The sequence below is a fragment of the Populus nigra genome, chromosome 14 (assembly GCF_951802175.1).
Source record: "Populus nigra chromosome 14, ddPopNigr1.1, whole genome shotgun sequence".
Lineage (NCBI taxonomy): Eukaryota > Viridiplantae > Streptophyta > Magnoliopsida > Malpighiales > Salicaceae > Populus > Populus nigra.
In genome coordinates this window covers 1,290,389-1,311,327 of record NC_084865.1, presented here as the reverse complement: position 1 = coordinate 1,311,327, position 20,939 = coordinate 1,290,389, and the positions used below count along the sequence as shown (strand labels likewise).

Sequence of the window (20,939 nt, the reverse complement as noted above, 5' to 3'; positions counted from 1 at the left end):
AATAGCTGGGGTTCAACTTTACCTAGAGAATTTTAAGGATAATCCATTCTTCACATACATAGTCATATCATTGTAATTTTATTTCATTTTTTTTATGCAATTGGAGTATTCAAGTGTGTTCATATTCAAATATCCGATAATTGAAAAATATGATTTAATTAATACAACTATTCACCATGTATTAGGTGTTTCTTATATTAGTCAACTAGTTGTAAAATTAATTTAAAGCTTGGATTATTTTATGGATGGATGGTTAGGTTATATTTTTTTAAAAAAAACCTTGAAAGCTTAAGGTATATTTTATTAAAAAACTTGAAATAATATTGTTTTAATTAAAAAAATCTATATAAAATAAAACTTCATCTAGAGTAAGTTTTGGATCAAATGATCCTAGAGATTGACACGTGGAAGTGGATAAGTTTTACTCTTATCTAAAAAGGTAAAAATTAATTAAACAATAATTAATGGTAATAAAAATACTTTTTTTTTCAATATAGATATAGTTTTGTATTGTAGTAATTTTTTATTTTTATCAAATCATATTAAAAAAATAATTTGTGTAATCAAATAACTTTTTTTTACATGGAATCTCGCATGGAATTACAATTTAAACTTTGATTTTGTATAAATCAAACTTAAACTTAAACTTAAAATAGTATTAATGGAGATGTCACATATATTTTTTTTCCTGTAATTTTAACTTAATATTTATTAAAACTATACTATTTGAATCTTAAAAAATATAACTCAATTGATTAGGTGTTGAATTTATTTTTAAAAAAATTACTAGTTTGAGTTTTATAAATTTTAGGATCACTAAAGTGTTATATAGTTATTAAATTCAAAATATTTAGAATTAATTAAGATGCATATAAGCTGATTTTATCATTCATTTTAAAAAAAAAAAAACTAACGTTAATTTTTTTATATGAAAAAAATCATAGTGGCAAATTCAATTATTATGGAAAAACTCGAGTACTTTATCGTAATTAACTAAAATGTTGCAGTTCCTGCTGAATCAGAAGCTTCCTGGTGTTCCCTATTGGGTTGCGGTAGGTTATGTCAAACCTCCTCTTTTTGACTTTGATTTCTTGAAATTTCAGTGTTTTATTGATCTTTAAGCTCTCACACCTTAAAATATTATAAGGGCATCTCTTAAAACAAGTTTTCCATAGAGAATAGCTAAAAAAATCACTTCCATTTTTTGCTCTTACAAGGTAAAGTTTTTGTCTTTACCTTGTTAGCTTTTTTGGGTCATTTTTAAATCTTGATTTTTGGGTTTCTTATTGGTTTTTTTTTTGGTGAATTTGATGATTTATGATCTGGTTTTGTTAAGGTCTTTTGTTGTTGGTGATGACAAAGTTTTGATCTTTTTGCAGATTGTGTTGTGTCTTAGAGGATTATTTTTTAAGGAATTATACAGGAAAGATGCGTACCCCATCTTTGTTTGCACAGTGTTTACCTGGTTTGCTACCTCAAGATAGAGGAAGCAATAGTGTGTCAACTGTTTTAGAGAGAGATGTGGTTCTTCCTACACCAGCTGTGGAAATTCTCCCCTCAAAGGTATGTTTTGTTAGTCTCTTAATTGTTATGTATCATCTATGCTTGGCTTGAATGAAGTTTATGACTGGAAATTTTGAAATTGGTGGAGGAGGGGGAGCGAAAGTTGACCTCAAAATTGAATCATACCTTGTTTTTTTTTTTTTTTTGTGTAGATGGTTCATCCTTACAAGTATGCTGGAGAGAATGTAGAATTCCAAGGCCTTAATGTGTTCAAGGTATGCAAAATCCTTGTTTGATGGTTATTTAAAAATTGGCTGTCTTTTATGCCTAAGGTCTTAAAAAATAAATGAGAATCTGGTTCTTTCAAGGAAACGGCCTGTAGTTATTGTCAGGAAATTTTCTGTGTCAGTTCCAAAAGTTATATTCGAATGTTTCAAAACCTACTTCTTCTATGTAATGATTATTTGCTTGGTGGTCCGAGTTGCTTGCTTAGTGGTCCGAGTTGCGAGCTTTGATTGAATTTTTTTTTCAACCTCTTTCAGGGTAGAGTTAGTGTTGCTGATATTATTGGGTTTGTTGGTTCTGAGACGATATCCTCAAAAACTGATGGTCAGTACATACACTCCCCGCTTGCATTGAAAAGTGAAAATGCTTAGTTCAATTTATCTGCTGCTAGATATATGAATTGATCGATTAGAATTTAAAGCCAGAAACCAATGTGGTTTTGCAGGGTATCTGAAATCTTGGGACAGCTCTATTGATCTTGTTAATGTTCTCAAGCATGAAATTCGAGATGGACAACTGAGCTTTAGAGGCAAGAGGGTGCTTGAGGTAATTAAGTTCGAAAAATGTTTGCTACTTATAATTCATGCTTTGAGTTCATGATTTGAAATCTTCCCTTTTTCATTTTATAGTCTAAAACAAAATCTGCCACAAGAAACCTTGATAGTCCCCTTCCCTGAAAGTTTTGGTTGTGATGGCCTCCTTTCTGTTTTCTACTATGATGACTCTCCTTTTCATTTGAAGTAATTAACAAGATGATCTGACAGTTGATTTCTCCACTTGGTGATTGTTACAGCTTGGTTGTAGCTATGGTATTCCAGGGATTTTTTCTTGCCTGAAGGTAAATGCCATTTTCTTATGAAATGTACCCTTCAATACTGATTTAATATTACGTAGATATCTATATTGGTTCAGATTTTGCCTTTTGTACTCAAAGACCATTCTGAAATATACATCACTCACTACAAAAACTTGGAATCATTGACATGATTTTTCATTATGAGTAGGTCAGGATTATCTGATTTCAAGTATCATTCATATCCTTGTTAGTAGTGAATTAAATGGAAGATGCATAAATCTTCTCTGTCTCAAGATAGGTGTAATAGCATGGGCTTTTGAGGATCTATCTATATTCTACCAGTTGAAGCTAATTAAGAAATTTTACAGGGTGCTTCTACAGTGCACTTCCAAGATCTGAATGCAGAAACTATAAGGTGCACAACCATACCAAATGTTCTTGCTAACCTTGAGCAAGCTCGGGACAGGCAGAGCCGACAGCCGGAGAGTCCCCTGACTCCATCAAGACAAACATTGGCACCGTCAGTGCACTTCTATGCTGGGGAATGGGAGGAACTCCCCACAGTCTTATCTGTTGTGAGGAATGATACATTTGAAGTGACCACAGGGATGAGCCTAAGCTTTTCCGAGGAGGATTTCATGGATGGATGTAGTAGCCTAGATGGTAGCATCATTGGTCAGGAAACTTCCTCAAGACGACGATCAAGGAAGCTTTCAGGAAGCCAAGCATGGGAGAGGGCTAGTGAGACAGATCATGGAGAAGGGGGATATGATGTTATTCTGATGACAGACATCCCATACTCCATATCTTCTTTGAAGAAGCTGTATGCTCTCATTAAAAAGGTTAGTTTTTATTGGTTTCATGTTGCTGGATTCTTTGCTTTGTTTATGAAATCCAAATTTCATATTATTTTGTTCCATGACTAGGTTGACAGAACATATATGGTATATTTATGGTAAGTTGGTAACAAAAAAATAAGATAAACAGAGGAAAACATTTTTATTTGGTAATAAGCCTGCGGAACTTGAAACAGGACTTATCCACATTTGGGAAAATTTGTGGAAGGATCATGAACCTATGAAATGAAATGGAAGTAGTTGAATGAAACTATGCTAGTCTGTTTTTAGTTGACCTGCCAGTGACAACCTTGGCAATGAAACAATAAACAGATTAGCTATTAAGTTTACCATCTCATAATGCCAATATCCTGCACATGAATGCAGGATTGGAAAATCAAGTTTTCTGTGTTGTTGAGCTTATGCTATACCTACAATATTATCCTATGTCCTGTTCTTGTACGTAAATATGCAGATGGTACCCTTGTCGATATCTGTTTAAAGTGTTTTTTTATGCACGTTCCATGTGGAAAGATGTTCAAGTATAAAGTCCCATTTTGTAAAATTAGAACTCAAAAACTTGAGTTGCTAGTGGTGTTGGTGTTTATTTTTATTATAGATCCATTCTTAACTCTTGTTTTGCATGACCAGTGTTTGAGGCCTCCATATGGAGTATTATACTTGGCAACAAAGAGAAACTATGTTGGTTTCAATAATGGAGCACGGCAGCTAAGAAGTCTGGTAGACGAGGAAGGCATTTTAGGAGCCCATTTAGTCAAGGAGATGACTGACAGAGATGTTTGGAAGTTCTTTTTCAAGTGAACAGAAGTTCAAAACTCAACAAAAGTACCTGCTAACTCATCACAAATTAAGATTTTATTTGTTTTGATATTGAATTTGTATATCACAGATCACAGATATCATCATTTTTTTCTTTTTCTTGATTCATAATAATGGAATCAGTGTTTTAAAGTTTTGCAAGTGTGCATCCTCCTGCTTATTCCTTTTGTAATCCCCTTTCCTCTTCCTCCTTGTTTATCCTTTTTGCTTAGATTCTTCACGTCTAGCTTGTATAAAAAGAATATTCCAAGGATGTTATATAATTCCATTCGTTTTTGTATAATATTATTGGCTTTCAATCAGTTCCATGTTATGGAAATGCAACCATAACTTTTGCTTTCAGTTTTGATGCATTGTCAGTGTTAAATGTAATTCCATGTATCCAAAGGTGTGAGTTCCAAGAGATGAACTACAATGTGCAGTTCATCTGTGAGTGGTGGATTTTTTATATATATAAAAAATTAGCTAATAAAATTTGGCGAGGAAAGATTTTGAAAAACAGCACTAAAAGTTGTGAAGATGAGTTTGTAACTAGCAATATTTAAAAGAAGTCAAAATATGCAAGAATGGGATTTAAAAGGAATACTGGAGCTCTAATAATGGAATGAGATGATAATGGAATGAGATTTTAAAGAAATACTGAAGCTATGATAATATCTCTTGTACTATAATTTTTTTTTAATAAGATTAATTTAATAATATCAAAGAATGTTATTGATAGTGGATGGACGGGGCATGCTTGCCTGCTCAGGAGCAAGTGAGTTTCTATTGTTTTTGGATAGCATGTATGGTCCATTTCAGCCATTATCAATGATTTTTTTTTGATAATACAAGATTTTTTTTTATAATACAAGATTTTTTTAATGTTAATAAAGGTGTTGTCATCCGAATTTCAATATATTTCCGGGATTTCATTCTTTTCTTTTCTCTTTTATTTTAATTATTTTTTAAAAATATCGCTATTCTTAATAATAACTTTTTAAAAGATAGTAGTTACTATGATAAACTTTTACCAAACTATATTAGATGCTCTTTTATCTTCTTTTATTTTTGAACTATGTGAGAAAGGAAAAACACCCCCAAGTGATGAGGCCATGCTTGAATCTGCTCTTTTATCTTCTTTTACCAAACAATGTTGAGGGGTGTTTTTATTTAGAAATAAATTATAATAATATTTTTTATTTTTAAAATTTTATTTTTAACATTAACAAATAAAAAAAATCTGAAATCACTGAAAAAAATTAATTTAAAACAAAAAAAATTTAAATTCCCATAAAATAATGGTTAGGCACCAATGGCAAAGACACCCTAAAGCTTTTCTTTCCAGGTCCATGGCTATAACAAGTTTCTTATTTGACCATGACTCTTAAGTATTATTCCCGGAGGTTGGAGCCTATATTTCTCGGCTGTTGATGGAACCTTCCTCTCAAACCTTATCGTTTACTGTTTGACTCAGTCTTCTTGTACGGAAGTCTATGATAGAATTTTTAGACACAAATTTGGGTTTTTCTTCCAAGCACCGTGTCAAACTTCGTGTACACTGGCGGCACGCCAGCACAATTTTTGGTTATTTGTCCTGAAGGATGGTGTGGTCGACAATGCCATGATGGGAGAAGATACGTGATAGTTGAAAGTTTTGAGATACTGTTCGACTGCCATAGACTCCCTGAGGATGGCATGTCTCAACGCCATAGCCAACTTGGATGCCTCGTGCAATTTGTTTAATCATGGAAAATTATTCATGAGCACCGTTTCTGGTCGCAGCTGATTCTGGACAAGTATCAATAATCCTCGATCCACATACAGCATTGAAGAGAAACTCTCTAACAGGCTAACAATAGCTTGATGTTGGGAATCCAAGATTGTTCAAGATATAAGAAAGACATTCGGTAGTATGAAAGGATCATAAAGTTGTCATCCGGTAGTATGAAAGGATCATAAAGTTGTCATCCGGCAATGTATATGGTATGTAGAATACCGTCTCAGAGAACAGTTAACGCTATTCAAGGCGATGAATCTCAATTGGCAACAATGCAACACATTTACAATATAAAATTTCTTGCATTTATAGTGAGAGTTGCCAAGTCAAAGATTAGCATTGGTTGTTCTATGCAGCATGATACAATGTGCCTTGCAAATAGGATCATACCATCACCCAGTACCCCAAACCTTCACAAGGAGTTAGCAGGCACATCCATGGTCAAAGACACGAAGCACAGACCAAAAGAAAAGGGGGGGGGGGGGGGGGGGGGAACAGATGTTGGTGAAAAAGTAATCCTCCATTTTGCAATATGCCTGTATCGTACAAAACATTTATTTCCACAGAATGTACTTGCCCTTGACGCTCCTGCTTGTAAGCTTTCACAAGAGAGTCGCACATTGTCAAGGTAAAAAGGGTGGACCTTAACAAAAATCGCCTCCTATATATTACTGTCTGGTTTCTGATAATCTTCTCCACACCATTTTCCCACAATGCAACAACGTTAAGATTGCCATAAAATAGAGGAGAGGAATGCCAACCACACAACCCCCAGAAGCAAAATTCACCAGTGTCTAAGAAGGAAATGATAAAGAAGTCATTAAGAGTTGTTCAGTTTGCAGGAAAATGTGCAGGTCATTAATCAACGAGAAGAGTTTTTCAAGTTACGTGTCAAAAAACTTAACAATATATCCTCCAAATCAACAAATTTAGGTGCAAGATAGCTATTTGTACACAGATTAAAGTTTTTATATATTAACAAGCCCATGTCATCATACTTAGAGCCTCCGGACCTATGAAGTTAATTGACATGTACAATATTAGTAATATCAGGAGGTAAATTTATGGATCCAGTTTCAAGCCCATCACCTGGATGGCCACATCCATTTAATATTCCAGCATAGATGTTAAAGTACTGCTATTTCGAGACCATGTCATGTATTTAACTCATAAAGCACACAGACAATGATTTTAGATATGTAAAAGAGAGGACTTTTACCACCATTCCTGCAACAAGGTGAACTGCAGGGACAAAATATTGATCCACTTTATTCCCTTCGGCATACCCATTGAATGCAATGACCATTGAGCAAGTGTGAATGGTAACAAATGCAAGAGCAATGATTGCTGCAATTAGTAAGACAAAATTAATGTCAGCTACCAAGAATTCACAATGAACTTACAGAAAAGTCCATGTCAACAATCCCTTGAGGATCATGATCTACTAGGTTGCAAAAAATAAAGAATGAAGCACAAAGATTGCAATGAAAATATGAATTAATTAACTCCATTCCATCTAAAGAAAGTAAAAAAATATACTAACCAGAAACAAGAAAAAAGGGTAACTGTGAACACTTGTCAACAAAGAATGTTGCGGGGCCAAATGCTGGTGTTAGCAAGCTAATACAAAAGAACACAGCATGGGCTACACCATGACCTAAACCACCAGCTGCACAATTTCATTTAAAGTTATATCAGCTTGCATATCGCATTAGCAAGAAAACATGCTAGGGGACCATCAGAAATAGCCAGATGATAATCATTCACAATATATCCAGTCAAAAAACAAAAGTTATGGGTTGCAGGTCTGCAATCTGCGCCACACCTTTATTTCACATGTCATTGCAATATTGGAAGATTCCTATGCTTTTTTTCATTCCTTGTTGACCTAATCATATGGTTTCACAAATCCATGTAGATTAAAATTCACTACTAAGTCGGGGTCTTCTAAAATCCAATGCAATCACAAGTTTAGCACTCATCATAATTACAAAACCAATTGTATTCTAGGAGATCAGTCAATAAAGCAAAAAGGTTGTGCTAGGACATTGCAGCATGAAATATCAGCTTTTAGTTGGTGCTCTCCAACAAAATCCCCTGGGAATCTGTCCCCGAGACACAAACAGCAATGCTGTGACAGTAAAGCAAGTTTTGGCTTTAAATAACAATGATAACATAGAATGACAATCACAGTGCCAATTTGAAATTTTAAGTTATGGACTGTAGCAATTCTGGCAATACTAGTAGGATTCAATGACGTCTGCAAAGCATACCCAGAGCAATTAGCATCTTGTCTGTCAGAAATAGGCGTGGTTTTGCAAGTCTGTCAGCAAAAGCATCCAATATATCTTCTAATTGCCTACATAAAGTCCATCACAAACAATGTTACCAAAAACCAGCTGAGACTTCATCGATTCTCAATCATCAGCTGCACAAAGGAAAAACTGCAAACTTCATAGACATCAGTATCTCAAGTGGATTTAAAAAATTACTATTCTTTATTACATATTATTTTGCACATTAATGAAAGGCGGAGAGAGAAAAAGATGCAGTTTTAGTTTTATCCAAATGAATGCAAGAATGCAAGAGCAAGGGAGTGGGAAATAACTGGGATAGATTCCACATGAAGGTTACCAACAGCTCAAAGATTTAGCAATTTAGAAATGATTTCCTAGCTTTGCAAACACTAACCTCAGAGTATGTGAATCATCTGCAATATATCTTAAGTAGGCGAAACATTCACAATAGATCTCTGGTCAATTGTTTATTCTGTCTTGTTCTCACATTGATTTTTATGCTTTACATAAGAAACTCCACAAATTTTCTCCAGAAAGCTGCCAGCTTGTGAACTTCACTTGCAAAGTCAAGTAATTTCACAATCCGAACTTATCACATTTCATAGACACATCATCAACAACATTAAATGGAAAATGAACAATAATCCATCATAATTATGAAGCAGAAGGTTTTGGCAAAGAAATAACAAGCAAGACTATCTCAAAACCAGAAGAAAGCACCAAACTTACTTGTAAACTTTCCAAAAAAGAATCCGAAGCCCTTCTTGAAAACTAACTGACGTGAGTATAAGAATTGCAAAAGGCCACCATGTAGTTGATTTCAGAGGAAGAAAAGCCCTCCATACTCCAGCTAGCACAATCAGACTCATAAGCCATAGCAGGGTACTACAAACATCAATAGCCAAAAATCCCATCACTAAAAATACATTACAATTCACAACCAAACAAGAAAAACAAGCAATTAATCAACATTGTCAATTAAAAAGGACATTCTCCAAGATAAAATGTAGATAACACAATAAACTAAGCATCACCCATTTCTGTTAAAGACAAAATATTTTCACTTAGAATTCAAAATCGCGAAAAACCTACGAGAAAAACCACTCAAAATAAAATATACATTACAACCAATTTCAAGCAAAACCCGTTTCTTCAAAAGTTCAAAACTTTCACTTCAACCTCTAATTACCCAAAATGAATCCAAACATCCCATAATTTATATCAATCTAAAACACGCAACGATAGTGAATTTAAGATAAAAAAAGAGATGGATCAGTGTAATTTTGATACCTGGAGAGAACAGTGAGGATTAAAAAGGGCTTCTTGGAGATAACGGAGATAAATAGAGAAAGAGAAGGTCCTAATGCTAACAAAGCATACCCGATCCCTGCTGCTACTGTCATTTTTGCTTTTGGGTTTTTCTTTTTTCAGAGAAATCTCAGGTCCTTATGATAATCGTGGCGATAAACGACTTGTCATCCTTTTCTGCTATGAGATCTTTGAGAAATAGAAGGGTTTAAAATCACCATTCGCCCCTCTGCTGTCTCAATTTGATCTGGTCAGCCACTCTACATAAAAGTGACTCTAATTAGCCCGTTTCCAGGCTAACCCCGGTCCGACCTCATAAATTAACCTGAAAAATCTATAATTTAAAGCTTAATTCTAATTAGGTTTTAATTTGAATTAATTTTGATAATAACCCCGCCAAACCTAACTGATTTGACGAGAGTGACTTTACCATATTTAATATAGAAGTTTAATCCCGAACAGGTTTTAGAACTAATTTTAACAATAACTCAATAAAACTCAGTTTAGCCAGATTAACCTTACCATACTCTATCTAAAACCGACAATATAAATACAAAGAAATTTAAAAAGAAACTTAAGCAATATATTTTTGAATAAAAATAATAGGTGTAAGTTGATTCAATATTTTAATAACATAGATCTTTTTCAAGATAGAAGTTTATCAAATATGTATCTAGAGGGTGGTTGATAATATAGTAGCAGTTGCTTTTTAAATAATTTTTTGTGTTGAAATGCATGCCAATAATTTTTTTTATTTTTTAAAAATTATTTTTGACATCAACATATCAAAACGATCCAAAACATATAAATTATAAAAAAAATAATTTTTTTAAAAATACAATTTATACCACATTCCCAAACATATTCTTATCCCCCACATCCATCTCTTATGTGCTACTACTTGCACATAAGAGCAAGTCTGAAGCCATACATATATTTGCAACAACCAAGAACCAAACAAGAAATGTTTGAGAATTTTATGCTAGAGTGAATGGGAGATTTTATGAATTGAATTGAAAAAAAAATCCCATTCTAATGCTTAGGACATACATACGCTTACAATCCAACAAAGTAGAAGTAGAAGCTATCAATCAGAGAATGTTTGATCTTGTATTTAAAAGAATATTTTAAAAAAACACATCGTAAATAAAAAACACTACACCAAATATAGATGCAAACATGAAGATTGTGAGCAATGTTCTTAGCGTTGGAATGGGAATCCTTTTACTGAAATTGAAGTTCAATCCTTGGAACCAACACCTTGTTCTTACGAAATTGTTCTCGCAGGAAAGCTTGTAGAAATGGTTTCCATAGTTTTCTGGATCACTGGCTAGTCCGAAAGGATAGCTAATGTATGGATATTGCCGCATGAAGACTGGGGGCAAAAATTATTATTATTATTATTATGAGAATGGCAGGTCTGAAAACAATGGTTATGTGACAAGCAAGGAGAGGCCTTCCTTTAAACGGGAACGAGATCATAGAATTTCAGCTTAATTACTTTTAATAATTGAATCTTTCACGAAACCTATAAAATTATTCTCTTTTAACCACACATTCCCATAGCACATCTGCATTAGAAACTAATTGCTAATTTTGCACTAATTGCTATTTTGATAGGGTGGTTAAAATATTGTTTATTAAAAATTAAAATTTTTAATGTTTCTGAATTTATATTAAAAGTAAATTTTTTAAAAATAAAAATATATATTATCTTAATATGTTTTTAACTATATATATATATATATATATATAGGCCCCCATAAAGCTAAGTTCTTTACTTTCTCTTTGATCTTCGTCCCCAAGTCGAGCGAAGACAGTACTGTCAAAGACATGGATGCAGAGGAGCACAAATTGCGGCTCAGCCAGGATCCAGAGTGGGCAGACGTGACACCAATCCCACAAGATGATGGACCAAACCCAGTTGTCCCCATCAATTACAAGCCAGATTTCATTGAAACCATGGGCTATTTCCGTGCTGTTTACAAAGCTAATGAGTTTTCTCCTCGTGCACTTCAACTCACTCATCAAGCTATTCTCTTGAATCCTGGAAATTACACTGTAAGTGCCCCACTATTTGTTTTTGTTTACTTATGTGTCGATTGTTTGTGCTTTGGTGGGTTTTTTTTGGGCCTATGGGTTGTTTGTTTTGTGCTTAAAGTTCGTGTCTTTTTTGGATTTGTGTGGATTGTTTTGGTTTTTTATGGTGCTTAGGATTGTGGGTTTGTTTTTTTTTTTTGCAAAATATTGTGCGTTTTGTAATGGATTGTGTCTTGATTTGCAACTGTTTTTGTTTTTTGAACGTCTAGGATGGGGTTCTTCACCAGTTGCCAAAGTAGTGAGAGACTTACTAAACTATTTCTATTGTTTGTTTTGAAGGTGTGGCATTTCAGAAGATTGATACTTGATGCATTGGGCATAGACTTGAATGAAGAACTGAATTTTATGTCGGGGATTTCAGAGAGCAACCCCAAAAATTATCAGATATGGTGAGCAAATATATCTTCATTTGAATTTGAGATGATTCTATTCACAGATTAGTTGATTAAGTTACCTTTAAAGTAGATGGTGCTTGCGACCTTGAGTGGTGCGGTTTATAGTTCGAAAGAGTATTTTAATTAATTCTTTGAGATCAGCTGTAATTTTTAATGTTAGTAGCTTCTTTTTTTTTTTTTGAAGTTCTCATCGTCGGTGCAATTTCTTTAGGAAAGCTACTCAATTTGATTCCAAACTCGTTTTATAGACGGGGTTGGTGGATGAGTACATTAGGTTCTTTGAAGGAGGTCTGTAGAAACCCCCGTAGGCTACCTGATCGGTCAATGTCAAGAATTTTCTCGTTTTTTAGTTATTAAATGATCTTGTAAATTCCATAATGTTAATTGTAATAATGGATTTTTTGCAGGCATCATAGGCGGTGGATTGCTGAGAAATTGGGAACCGATGCCGCATCTAAGGAACTTGAGTTTACAAGGAGGATGCTTTCTCGTGATGCCAAAAATTATCATGCCTGGTCTCATAGGCAGGTTTGTTGTTCTCCAATCACCCCATCTTATATTAGATATGTGTCATAGAGCTCTCATTGGTATGATATTTTTCCATGTTTGTCATTCTTGTACACATCGTTTATTATGGTTATAAGTGAATTCTTGGTTTTTTCCTCTCCTGGTGCAGTGGGTATTGCAGGCCTTAGGAGGGTGGGAAAATGAACTCGACTACTGTCATCAGCTGCTTGAACAAGATGTTTTCAATAATTCTGCTTGGAATCAAGTAAGTACAAGTTTGTTGCACATGCTGTTTTTATCCTAACCATATCATAACAAAGATGAAGTGTTCTGTGCGTATCTTAATTATATATCAAGTCTGTTATACTGACATCATGCTTATAGACTAATAATAAAAGAAGGGAAGAAGGTGCCTGATTTACAAGGTTTCTCATGTTTCCACAGTGATTTAACATTCAACTAACTAGTCAGAAACTTTTCGTATCATATTCATTTTACCTTTTTTGTGCTTCCATTTTGCATATATGGTTCTTCCCTTTTGGCACAACAATTTATTTTTATCTGTTTGTTCCATGACAGAGATATTTTGTGGTAACTAGATCTCCCCTCCTGGGAGGCCTAGAAGCCACGAGAGAGTCAGAAGTAAAGTACACTATTGAGGCCATTTTAGGCAACCCTGGGAATGAGAGCCCATGGAGATATCTTCGCGGCCTCTACAAAAATGACCCCAAGTCTTGGATCAGCGATCCTCAGGTTTCTTCTGTATGTTTGAAGGTTTTGAGTGCTGAAGCCAACCATGTCTTTGCTCTGAGCACACTTTTGGATCTTCTCTCCCATGGTTTCCAAGCTAACCAAGAGTTTAGAGATGCTGTAGATTCTCTGAGACCTTCAAACTCCGACCCAGCAGATTCTGACTTAGCAAAAACAATTTGTTCTATCTTGCGGCATGTGGACCCAATGAGAGTTAACTATTGGACATGGCGCAAGAGCAAGTTGCCTTCGTCAGTCTCTGTATAGGTGAAGCACCCATCTGTGGCTTTCTATTCTTGTTAGTTTATAAGAGATGGTTAGTGAGGACAAGACGGTAGCAAGGACCGAGGGCGTGGTTTTGAAAATGACGTTCTGGTGACTTGAATGATTAAAGAGTACGGAAAACCCCAATCAAATTTGATTTTGGCTTGGCATTCTAGTTAAACTTCTTTCAAGGCCAACTAATTCACTCAAACATCCACCATATTTGTAACTGACTGCACCTTGTGTTTTTTTGTGTGGTGTGTTGCATTACTAGACCATATATTCAATTCCGTTAAACTTTTATAATACAATGGTGCTTGACGTTTGTAGTAGTATTGTAGTGCCTGAAATTGATAGTACAAAATTTCCACTCATGGTTGAGATGTAGCGGAGATGCAATATAAAGTAAAATTGCAGGTATTTATTTTGCTTCCATATGATGTACAGAATGCCTTTACCATTGCTAGCAATTTCTGGTAATGGCATGTGACAGGAGGGTTATAGTGAATCTGCCCTGGTAATCTTGGGGGTCACAACTCAAGGCTGCTCTTAGCAGAAAATACAGAAGGGCAGGCCTGAGAATGAAAAGTTGCATTGATTTGATTTTCATGCTTTCGTTCTTGGAAATTCTCATTTAAGTAATGACAAAATGAATCGTCAACTACAATACATGGCCATTAATCAGTTTCAGAGCACAAGGTCCCCAAGAGTCCCTAGGTTAAGAACTTGTACTTTTAGTAAATCATCTTAAATTCAAGCCAAGAGAGGTTGGAAACTAGAGATTTCTAATAGAACAACATAATTTAAAACCAAGGGTGGGGGAAGGGATTTAGGGATTGAGATTGGCTACTTGATTGGATAGACCAATGCCTCTCCATTGGACCAAACTAAATTTTCAGAGAACAAGAAAACACAATTTGCCCAAAAATTCTGTACCATTAATGAAATGCTTTCTGTTGAATGTATGGTTAAAGTAAAGCAAAATAGATAAGGATTTGATTCAATCGTTTGTTTAAGATAGCAATCATTCCCTTCCCAAAACTGCATTGCTTCTATCGCCTTGCCTAGAAAATATGGGCACCATCTTTTATGACGCACCAACATTTGATACACAGCAGAAAGCCACAAAACGGAATAACTTAAAACTAAACTTCCTCGGCTATTGCATTGCAAATACAAAGTATGAACAGGAGGCCAAAAACCAAAACCAACAAGTGTTTTAGAGCTTTTTGCTCCCACCGGACCTTTTCTGCTTGGATGCCGGACTTGAGGTCTCCTTGAATGCAGATGGACAGAACTCACTTATGCAGCACACTCCACATCTAGGTCTAAGTGGAGTACAAATTGTCTGCCCAAATCCCACCTGTTCGATTACATAAGCAATAAATTGCATTCGGTTAATATCCCTAAAATGCCTATGAGTTTATGTTACGGCTAGACAGTAACTGCATAACATTGAAAGAGAGGAATTGTGCAGCTCTTTTTCCACCAGTCAAAGACGTAACATGTCCTGGGGCACTTGCTACTAGGTCACTGATTCAAAAAATAGTACACTAGGAGGCTCAGATAAGCCTACCATAATCTTTTGTTGCATAACTCCAGAAGACAGCATAAATAAACAAGGACATTCCAAGATTACAAGTTTTTCAAAATGCTTCAATAAATGGAACATGAATTTGACATGCACCGACTTGCATATGTACAGTTGAGAATACTAGACATGCACATTTTGATTGCATACACATAAGAGCACTATATATCTGCTTTCACTTCAGCCAATTATTTTTGTGAACCTGTGTGATGCATGTTTGAGTGTACATGAATAAGCTACACGTACCAAAAGAGGGTTTATTGGAACCCATTCGTCCTTTGGAAGCCATAATTGCAAAGCCTCTCTTGTTTCCTCAGGAGTTGAAGTTTTCTAGCAGCAAGGGGGGGAAAAGAACTGATAAAAATGAATATAAACACAGAGAAAGAAGCATAAAAACTTAGTGCAAATATATAAAGAGACAAAGGGAGACAATTTATGATGGTAAGTTTCATTTATCTGATTTGTATTCATCATAAACAGTAGAGGAAGCATAAATATGATAAATGAAATAGCTTTACGTGTTCACACATTACAAGGTCACAATCTATGTAGGCCTTTGCTAGATCCTCCTTGAAATTATACTAAATTTGGAACTTTTACAATCATCATTTAATGCTCAATGCATTTCCTTGAATCATTGGAACTTCATAACAAGTTAGACCCAGAAAAGAAAAGGAAATCATGAGTAAAATCACACAAAACCATCATCAGGAAATGCATCGGAAGGTACCTGTTTTGTGCCTGGCTGTGCCACCCATCCAAGGCGGTTGCAAATGCGGTGCACATGAGTATCTACACAAATCCCTTGAACATTGTTCCAAGCAATATTCATTACCTAAAGCCCCACGCACAAAAAACTTTAACAAACTAAGCCAGCATCCTTATTATAAAGATTATTTAATTAAGGCCATACCAAATGAGCCATCTTTGGTCCTATCCCTGGAAGGGACAGTAAGTCCTCCAAAGAACTAGGTATATCACCATCATACTTCAAGAGACAAATTTTTGCAATTTTCTTCAAATTACTAGCTTTTCTTGTATAAAAGCCAACCTGAAGAAAAAGCATAATTAACCAATGCCACAAATCGTAATAATAATAGTAATAGTAATAATAGTAAATAACCCATTTATTTAGATGCTGAATGTCTCAGTAAGACAAGATAGCTTCCCCTCATCTGTTTGTGTTGTTGTGAGAACACATACCGGGTAAATCAAGTCCTTGATTGCTGTTTCATCAGCTTTGTCAATGGCATCAGCAGTAAGCAGATTGTTTTGCTGAAGACGCTGAATTGCTCCTGCACTCAAAACAACCTATCTGTGAAACAGCAAATAGCATGACATGCCGCATGCAAGTTTTCAGGTAACTGAATATTCCCAAGCTCTTAGAATAATATCATAATTGAAGAAGCACACAAATGCAATTTGGAGAATAAGACGATCTCTTGAACAAACAAGAATCAAAATAAAACATTTTTTAATGATGACAAACTTATTATTTATTGGTATGAACTTGCCATGAGTAACATGATCCTTTGTTTGGCTTGAGAGAAGTGCTGATGCCAAGACCGCAAATCTTCTTTCCTAAACAAAAGAGAGGAGTCAAAATATCGTTATACTACCAAATTCTAAGAATTTAGAACCCACCAAAAAGCAAAACTACAAGTACTTTGGAAGATAATCAGAAATGAAATTGACATCAAATATTTTGTTAAAGCTCCAAACTTTCAGTAAAACAAGTCAGAAGATAGAGATCACTGAAAATGCTGTCACAGAAAATCCACAAAAACTCATTTATCAGTCAAATACAAGAAATTGATTGCCAATCCAAATGCACAGAGATAATTCTCCACAGATAATGAGTCAGAATTGGTTCTAGTTTCTTGTATTAGCACAACATTTTCAAAGCTAAGAATAGTTGACAGTTGACTCTTTTTTTAAAATGACCAAATGATCATTCTTAAAAGCTTCATGCCAAACAATAATCTGTTAAAACTGAAGCCTGAATGGGGTAATAGTTTTTTATAAGAAACAGAAAATCCAAAATAAAAGAACAGGCTCCATCGCAGTAAGCTGAAAGGTCTCCCAAAGACTGAACAATAGGTATAATCTATTACAAATAAAGCACCTCCTTCAAAAAAGAACACCTACAAACCCTGCAGATGGAGGCACCCATTAAACACACTCACATATCTAGAGATGTAAGTTTACAATATTAGCAGGTCTTGAAGAGCTTCTGAGCCACCTCATGGGTGGTCTGCATAGCTACCAAGCAGACACTTTGAGACCTAAGGTCTTCAAACTCTGCAGATGGAGGCACCCATTAAACACAATCAAGTATCTAGAGATGTAAGTTTACGATTTTAGCAAGTCTTGAAAAACTTCTGAGCCACCTCATGGGTGGGTCTGCATAGCCACCAAGCAGGCACTTTGAGACCTAAGGTCACAATATGCAACAAAATGGGACATCTAACAAGGTTTCTCAGTGTGACAGCTACATAAAATTACAAAAAAATACAAAGCCATAAACTAATACAATCACATAGAAGCAGAGGCAGGAAATTATTAATAAAAACTAAGGGAGAAAGTAGGGGACCATTTTGCTAAAGTTTGAATTACAGAAAACAAAGGTAATATAAATATGCTTTTGTTAGAGTAATATGCATAATGGAAATGAACAATACCTCAGGAGGAAGAGAAATGCCAGCTTTCTCACATCCCATGGTGTCTACTGGTGCATCTTCAGAAGACCTCATTTTGTGAATCCCTTCAAGGACTTTGTCCCAGTTGAGAGGTGGTTCACCTTTATCAAATAAAACATATCATTACCAACAAGCAACAAAAGAAAACAGAAACAATATCTACATGTGTTCATTATTTAATATATCCCCATCAAAATCCTGCCTCCTCTAAATATCAGATCCAGTTACACACACTACAAAATTCTAAGTCAATTGACAATGTCAACTAATAACCCACTTGAATATATGATACTGATAAAATTAGCCGAGACAACAGTGACAAATATGGAATGTTGTGATTAACATGGACAATGGCTCATTCAAATGATTGAAGCAATATACCTGTTGTCCTTTTTTTCTAGTTACCACAATTATATCTGATATCAGAATATTGCTTCAACTGTATGCTAGCAGAATATCTTCAACTGCATGCTTCATCCAACAAATAGTATTTGCATGAAAGTAACTGCCACCCTTAACCCTAAATCCCTATTCACCGCCTCTCAGATCTTTGATTCTATGCGCTTTATAAATGCTTTTATGAGAGAGATTTTCCATGGGTTTAAGTTATGAGAATCTGGATCACTCATTAGTTTCTTTCAACCAATAATGCTCCCACAAGAAAATGTTTTTCCATCCACATATATATGGAAAACACAAATATCTTTACAATACTCTCCTACCCTTCACCTGCCAAATCCAACATCAATTTGACACCTTTCAGTTCTGCATACCTGCTGACCTAATAGTAGAAGCAGCTTCACTGTCCACAGGAAGCGCATTTTCGGAAGATTTTAACTTGCCTGCAGAACCATTTCTAATAGAAATCAGTACTCTTTATGTTATGAACAACAAACCAAACGATAGTATAACATTTAAAATCCATGTCACAAGCTTAACAATTTTGAACTACCAACAGACCGTGCACTTTCAAGTAAAGCACCTCAGGCCAAGAATAGGTATGAAGTACTTTAAAAACAGAAAATTTTCACCTTAACTTCACGCGACATAACATTCTACACTCTAAACATCCTCGACCTCAAACAAAGGTAAGGAAAGCACATTAAAAAAAAAAGGAAAGCCTTTAAATTTACTCAAAAAACAAGCAAATGAAAACTAACCCACCACACCCCAAGCAAATTTCTCAATCAAAGTTACCCACTTTCTCCTTTCATCCTCTCCTACTTAAATTCCATGCCTTTAAAACCTTTGCTAAAGAAGGTATCACTTACTTATCAGGGCAGAACCATTTCCTTTCTTGTATGCAAATTCTTCAATGTCAGGTAAAGCAGATAACTACACCACAAAGATTAATTGAAGTTATTAATCCTATAAAAACAATAACATTATAAAAAAAAAGACACGAAAAATCTTACTTTCTGCTTCCTGGGCTCTACTTTAACCTCCTTTTCAGCAGCCTCAACAGTGGTTTTCACTTTCCTTTTCCTCACAAAAACACGAACTTCTGGCACAGAAACTTCATTGGGACCTGACATTCATGAACAAAGGATCAAAAGGGTATCCTTACAAACCAAAAAAGATTCAATCTTGAATAAGAACCATTGAAATAAGGACATTTGGGGAGTTTAAGGTTTTGGTTCTCTCTGACCTGGGACTGTGTCTGAAGTGGAAATCTCTGTTTTGGATTGGAGGGATTTAGAGGAGAATCTTGTGTTTGGCATTTTTTTACATTTGACGATGAGCCCGAATGTCGTTTGTAGTGAACAAGGAACTCTGATGACAGCTACAGACATTTTAGGCTTTGTTTTTGCGGGAATATAGAGAGACAGGAGAATTATATTTATTTCATTTTAAGACCCCTAAACATTTTGCTACATTATTTATTTATTTTGTCACATGATATAGGAGGCAGAGCAGCAAATCTTCTCGATTATGGCAGCATAAATTCAAGTAATTAAACAAGATCATCTAAAGATAAATTTAATCAAGCAGTTTGCAGGAGTTGAAAGAGGTTAAAAAAAATTACTTTTATTGGAGTTAAATGTTGATAAAATACTGATTTTTAAACTCAAGAGGAACCTCATATAATCTTTTTTTATTTTTTTATTAATGTGAATGTTCAGATCATATTGCACGTACCTCGATTAATTTTATGGGCCCTGAAGTTAATGACTATATAAATCTTTAGTGACCATCATACGAGCAACCACGTAACTCAAATCTGAGATTACAGAAAAAATAAATTTTTTAATCCCTTATTCTTATTATTGGACCTCTTTTTAAATGGTTAACCTCATTTAACTTAGATAAAATTGGTGGAGGATATGATTTGTATATTTAATAGCTTACTTTAGCTAAGCAAGTTCAGATTATAATCATTATAATCTAAGTAATAGAAGGGAGGCGCAAGATGAAGGACGGGCTTGGAACCCTAAAATTGTATGCAAGATGAGCTTCCATGAGTGCCCATCAACCGAGCGGAAGTTCACAAATAAAGTGGAATTTTTGGATCGAGTGGCCACTTAATCACGTTTTAGAAAGATTTTTCATTCATTTATTTATAGTTTTTACCTGGCCCACGTTAAAAATTTTGACCTAATCAAATTTTAAATTTTTTTATAAATTAAAATAATATTATTTTTTAAAAAAATAATAATAATTAATGAGTTACAACTAGATTCTTAATTAGGTCAACCTAAATTTTTCACTGAATCGTCTAAGTTACTTTTTATTATTTTTTGAAATCTAGTCTGGTTCTAACTCTAAAATGATTGAGTCCCGAGTTAACCCGCTAATTGTTTCCTTTAATAAAAGCTTAATATAAAGCAATTTAATGGTAATTTTTGGTGGGGTTCAAGATTGATTAAAGGAAAGAGTGACTCATGAGCCGGGCTTGCTAGAGCTCCATCCTGAGCTTTGTGCTGATGATGCTCGGCCATGGCCCATAAACATTGGAGTCCCAGCTACTGTCCATTTCTGCTGCTGTCTTGTAAAACTTGAAGAACACCT

General features: G+C 34.8%; 4 protein-coding genes across 6 annotated transcripts; 2 read left to right on the top strand and 2 right to left on the bottom strand.

Annotated features, from left to right (window-relative positions):
• The first annotated feature begins 981 nt into the window (after positions 1-981).
• Positions 982-4,543, top strand: LOC133672582 (uncharacterized). 2 transcript variants are annotated; one of them, XM_062093030.1, is made up of 8 exons: positions 982-1,052; positions 1,380-1,563; positions 1,716-1,778; positions 2,046-2,112; positions 2,234-2,334; positions 2,582-2,626; positions 2,953-3,426; positions 4,072-4,543. In XM_062093030.1, the coding sequence occupies exons 2-8, from the start codon at positions 1,429-1,431 to the stop codon at positions 4,240-4,242; spliced, it is 1,056 nt and encodes a 351-aa protein (XP_061949014.1). In that variant the 5' UTR covers positions 982-1,052; positions 1,380-1,428; the 3' UTR covers positions 4,243-4,543. The 2 variants fall into 2 exon arrangements, with proteins under 2 accessions (XP_061949014.1, XP_061949013.1); XM_062093029.1 differs by lacking the exon at positions 982-1,052 and adding an exon at positions 1,059-1,217.
• A 1,758-nt stretch (positions 4,544-6,301) lies between these two features.
• Positions 6,302-9,910, bottom strand: LOC133672458 (gamma-secretase subunit APH1-like). The gene is made up of 6 exons (XM_062092880.1): positions 9,607-9,910; positions 9,046-9,201; positions 8,293-8,378; positions 7,563-7,688; positions 7,239-7,366; positions 6,302-6,813 (listed from the first exon to the last, which is right to left on the bottom strand). The coding sequence occupies exons 1-6, from the start codon at positions 9,717-9,719 to the stop codon at positions 6,688-6,690; spliced, it is 735 nt and encodes a 244-aa protein (XP_061948864.1). The 5' UTR covers positions 9,720-9,910; the 3' UTR covers positions 6,302-6,687.
• A 1,469-nt stretch (positions 9,911-11,379) lies between these two features.
• Positions 11,380-13,972, top strand: LOC133672468 (protein farnesyltransferase/geranylgeranyltransferase type-1 subunit alpha). Its single transcript, XM_062092894.1, has 5 exons — positions 11,380-11,685; positions 12,004-12,113; positions 12,527-12,647; positions 12,796-12,891; positions 13,206-13,972. Exons 1-5 carry the CDS (start codon positions 11,458-11,460, stop codon positions 13,641-13,643), a joined length of 993 nt encoding a protein of 330 aa, XP_061948878.1. The 5' UTR covers positions 11,380-11,457; the 3' UTR covers positions 13,644-13,972.
• Positions 13,973-14,556: 584 nt separating this feature from the next.
• On the bottom strand, positions 14,557-19,780 carry LOC133672861 (endonuclease III homolog 1, chloroplastic-like). Of its 2 annotated transcripts, none has more exons than XM_062093406.1 (11): positions 19,579-19,779; positions 19,346-19,458; positions 19,202-19,265; positions 18,704-18,772; positions 17,913-18,031; positions 16,746-16,812; positions 16,435-16,526; positions 16,145-16,282; positions 15,962-16,066; positions 15,478-15,561; positions 14,557-15,003 (listed from the first exon to the last, which is right to left on the bottom strand). In XM_062093406.1, the coding sequence occupies exons 1-11, from the start codon at positions 19,721-19,723 to the stop codon at positions 14,860-14,862; spliced, it is 1,140 nt and encodes a 379-aa protein (XP_061949390.1). In that variant the 5' UTR covers positions 19,724-19,779; the 3' UTR covers positions 14,557-14,859. The 2 variants fall into 2 exon arrangements, with proteins under 2 accessions (XP_061949390.1, XP_061949391.1); XM_062093407.1 differs by lacking the exon at positions 14,557-15,003 and adding an exon at positions 15,012-15,173 and having other exon boundaries at positions 19,579-19,780.
• Positions 19,781-20,939: the final 1,159 nt, after the last annotated feature.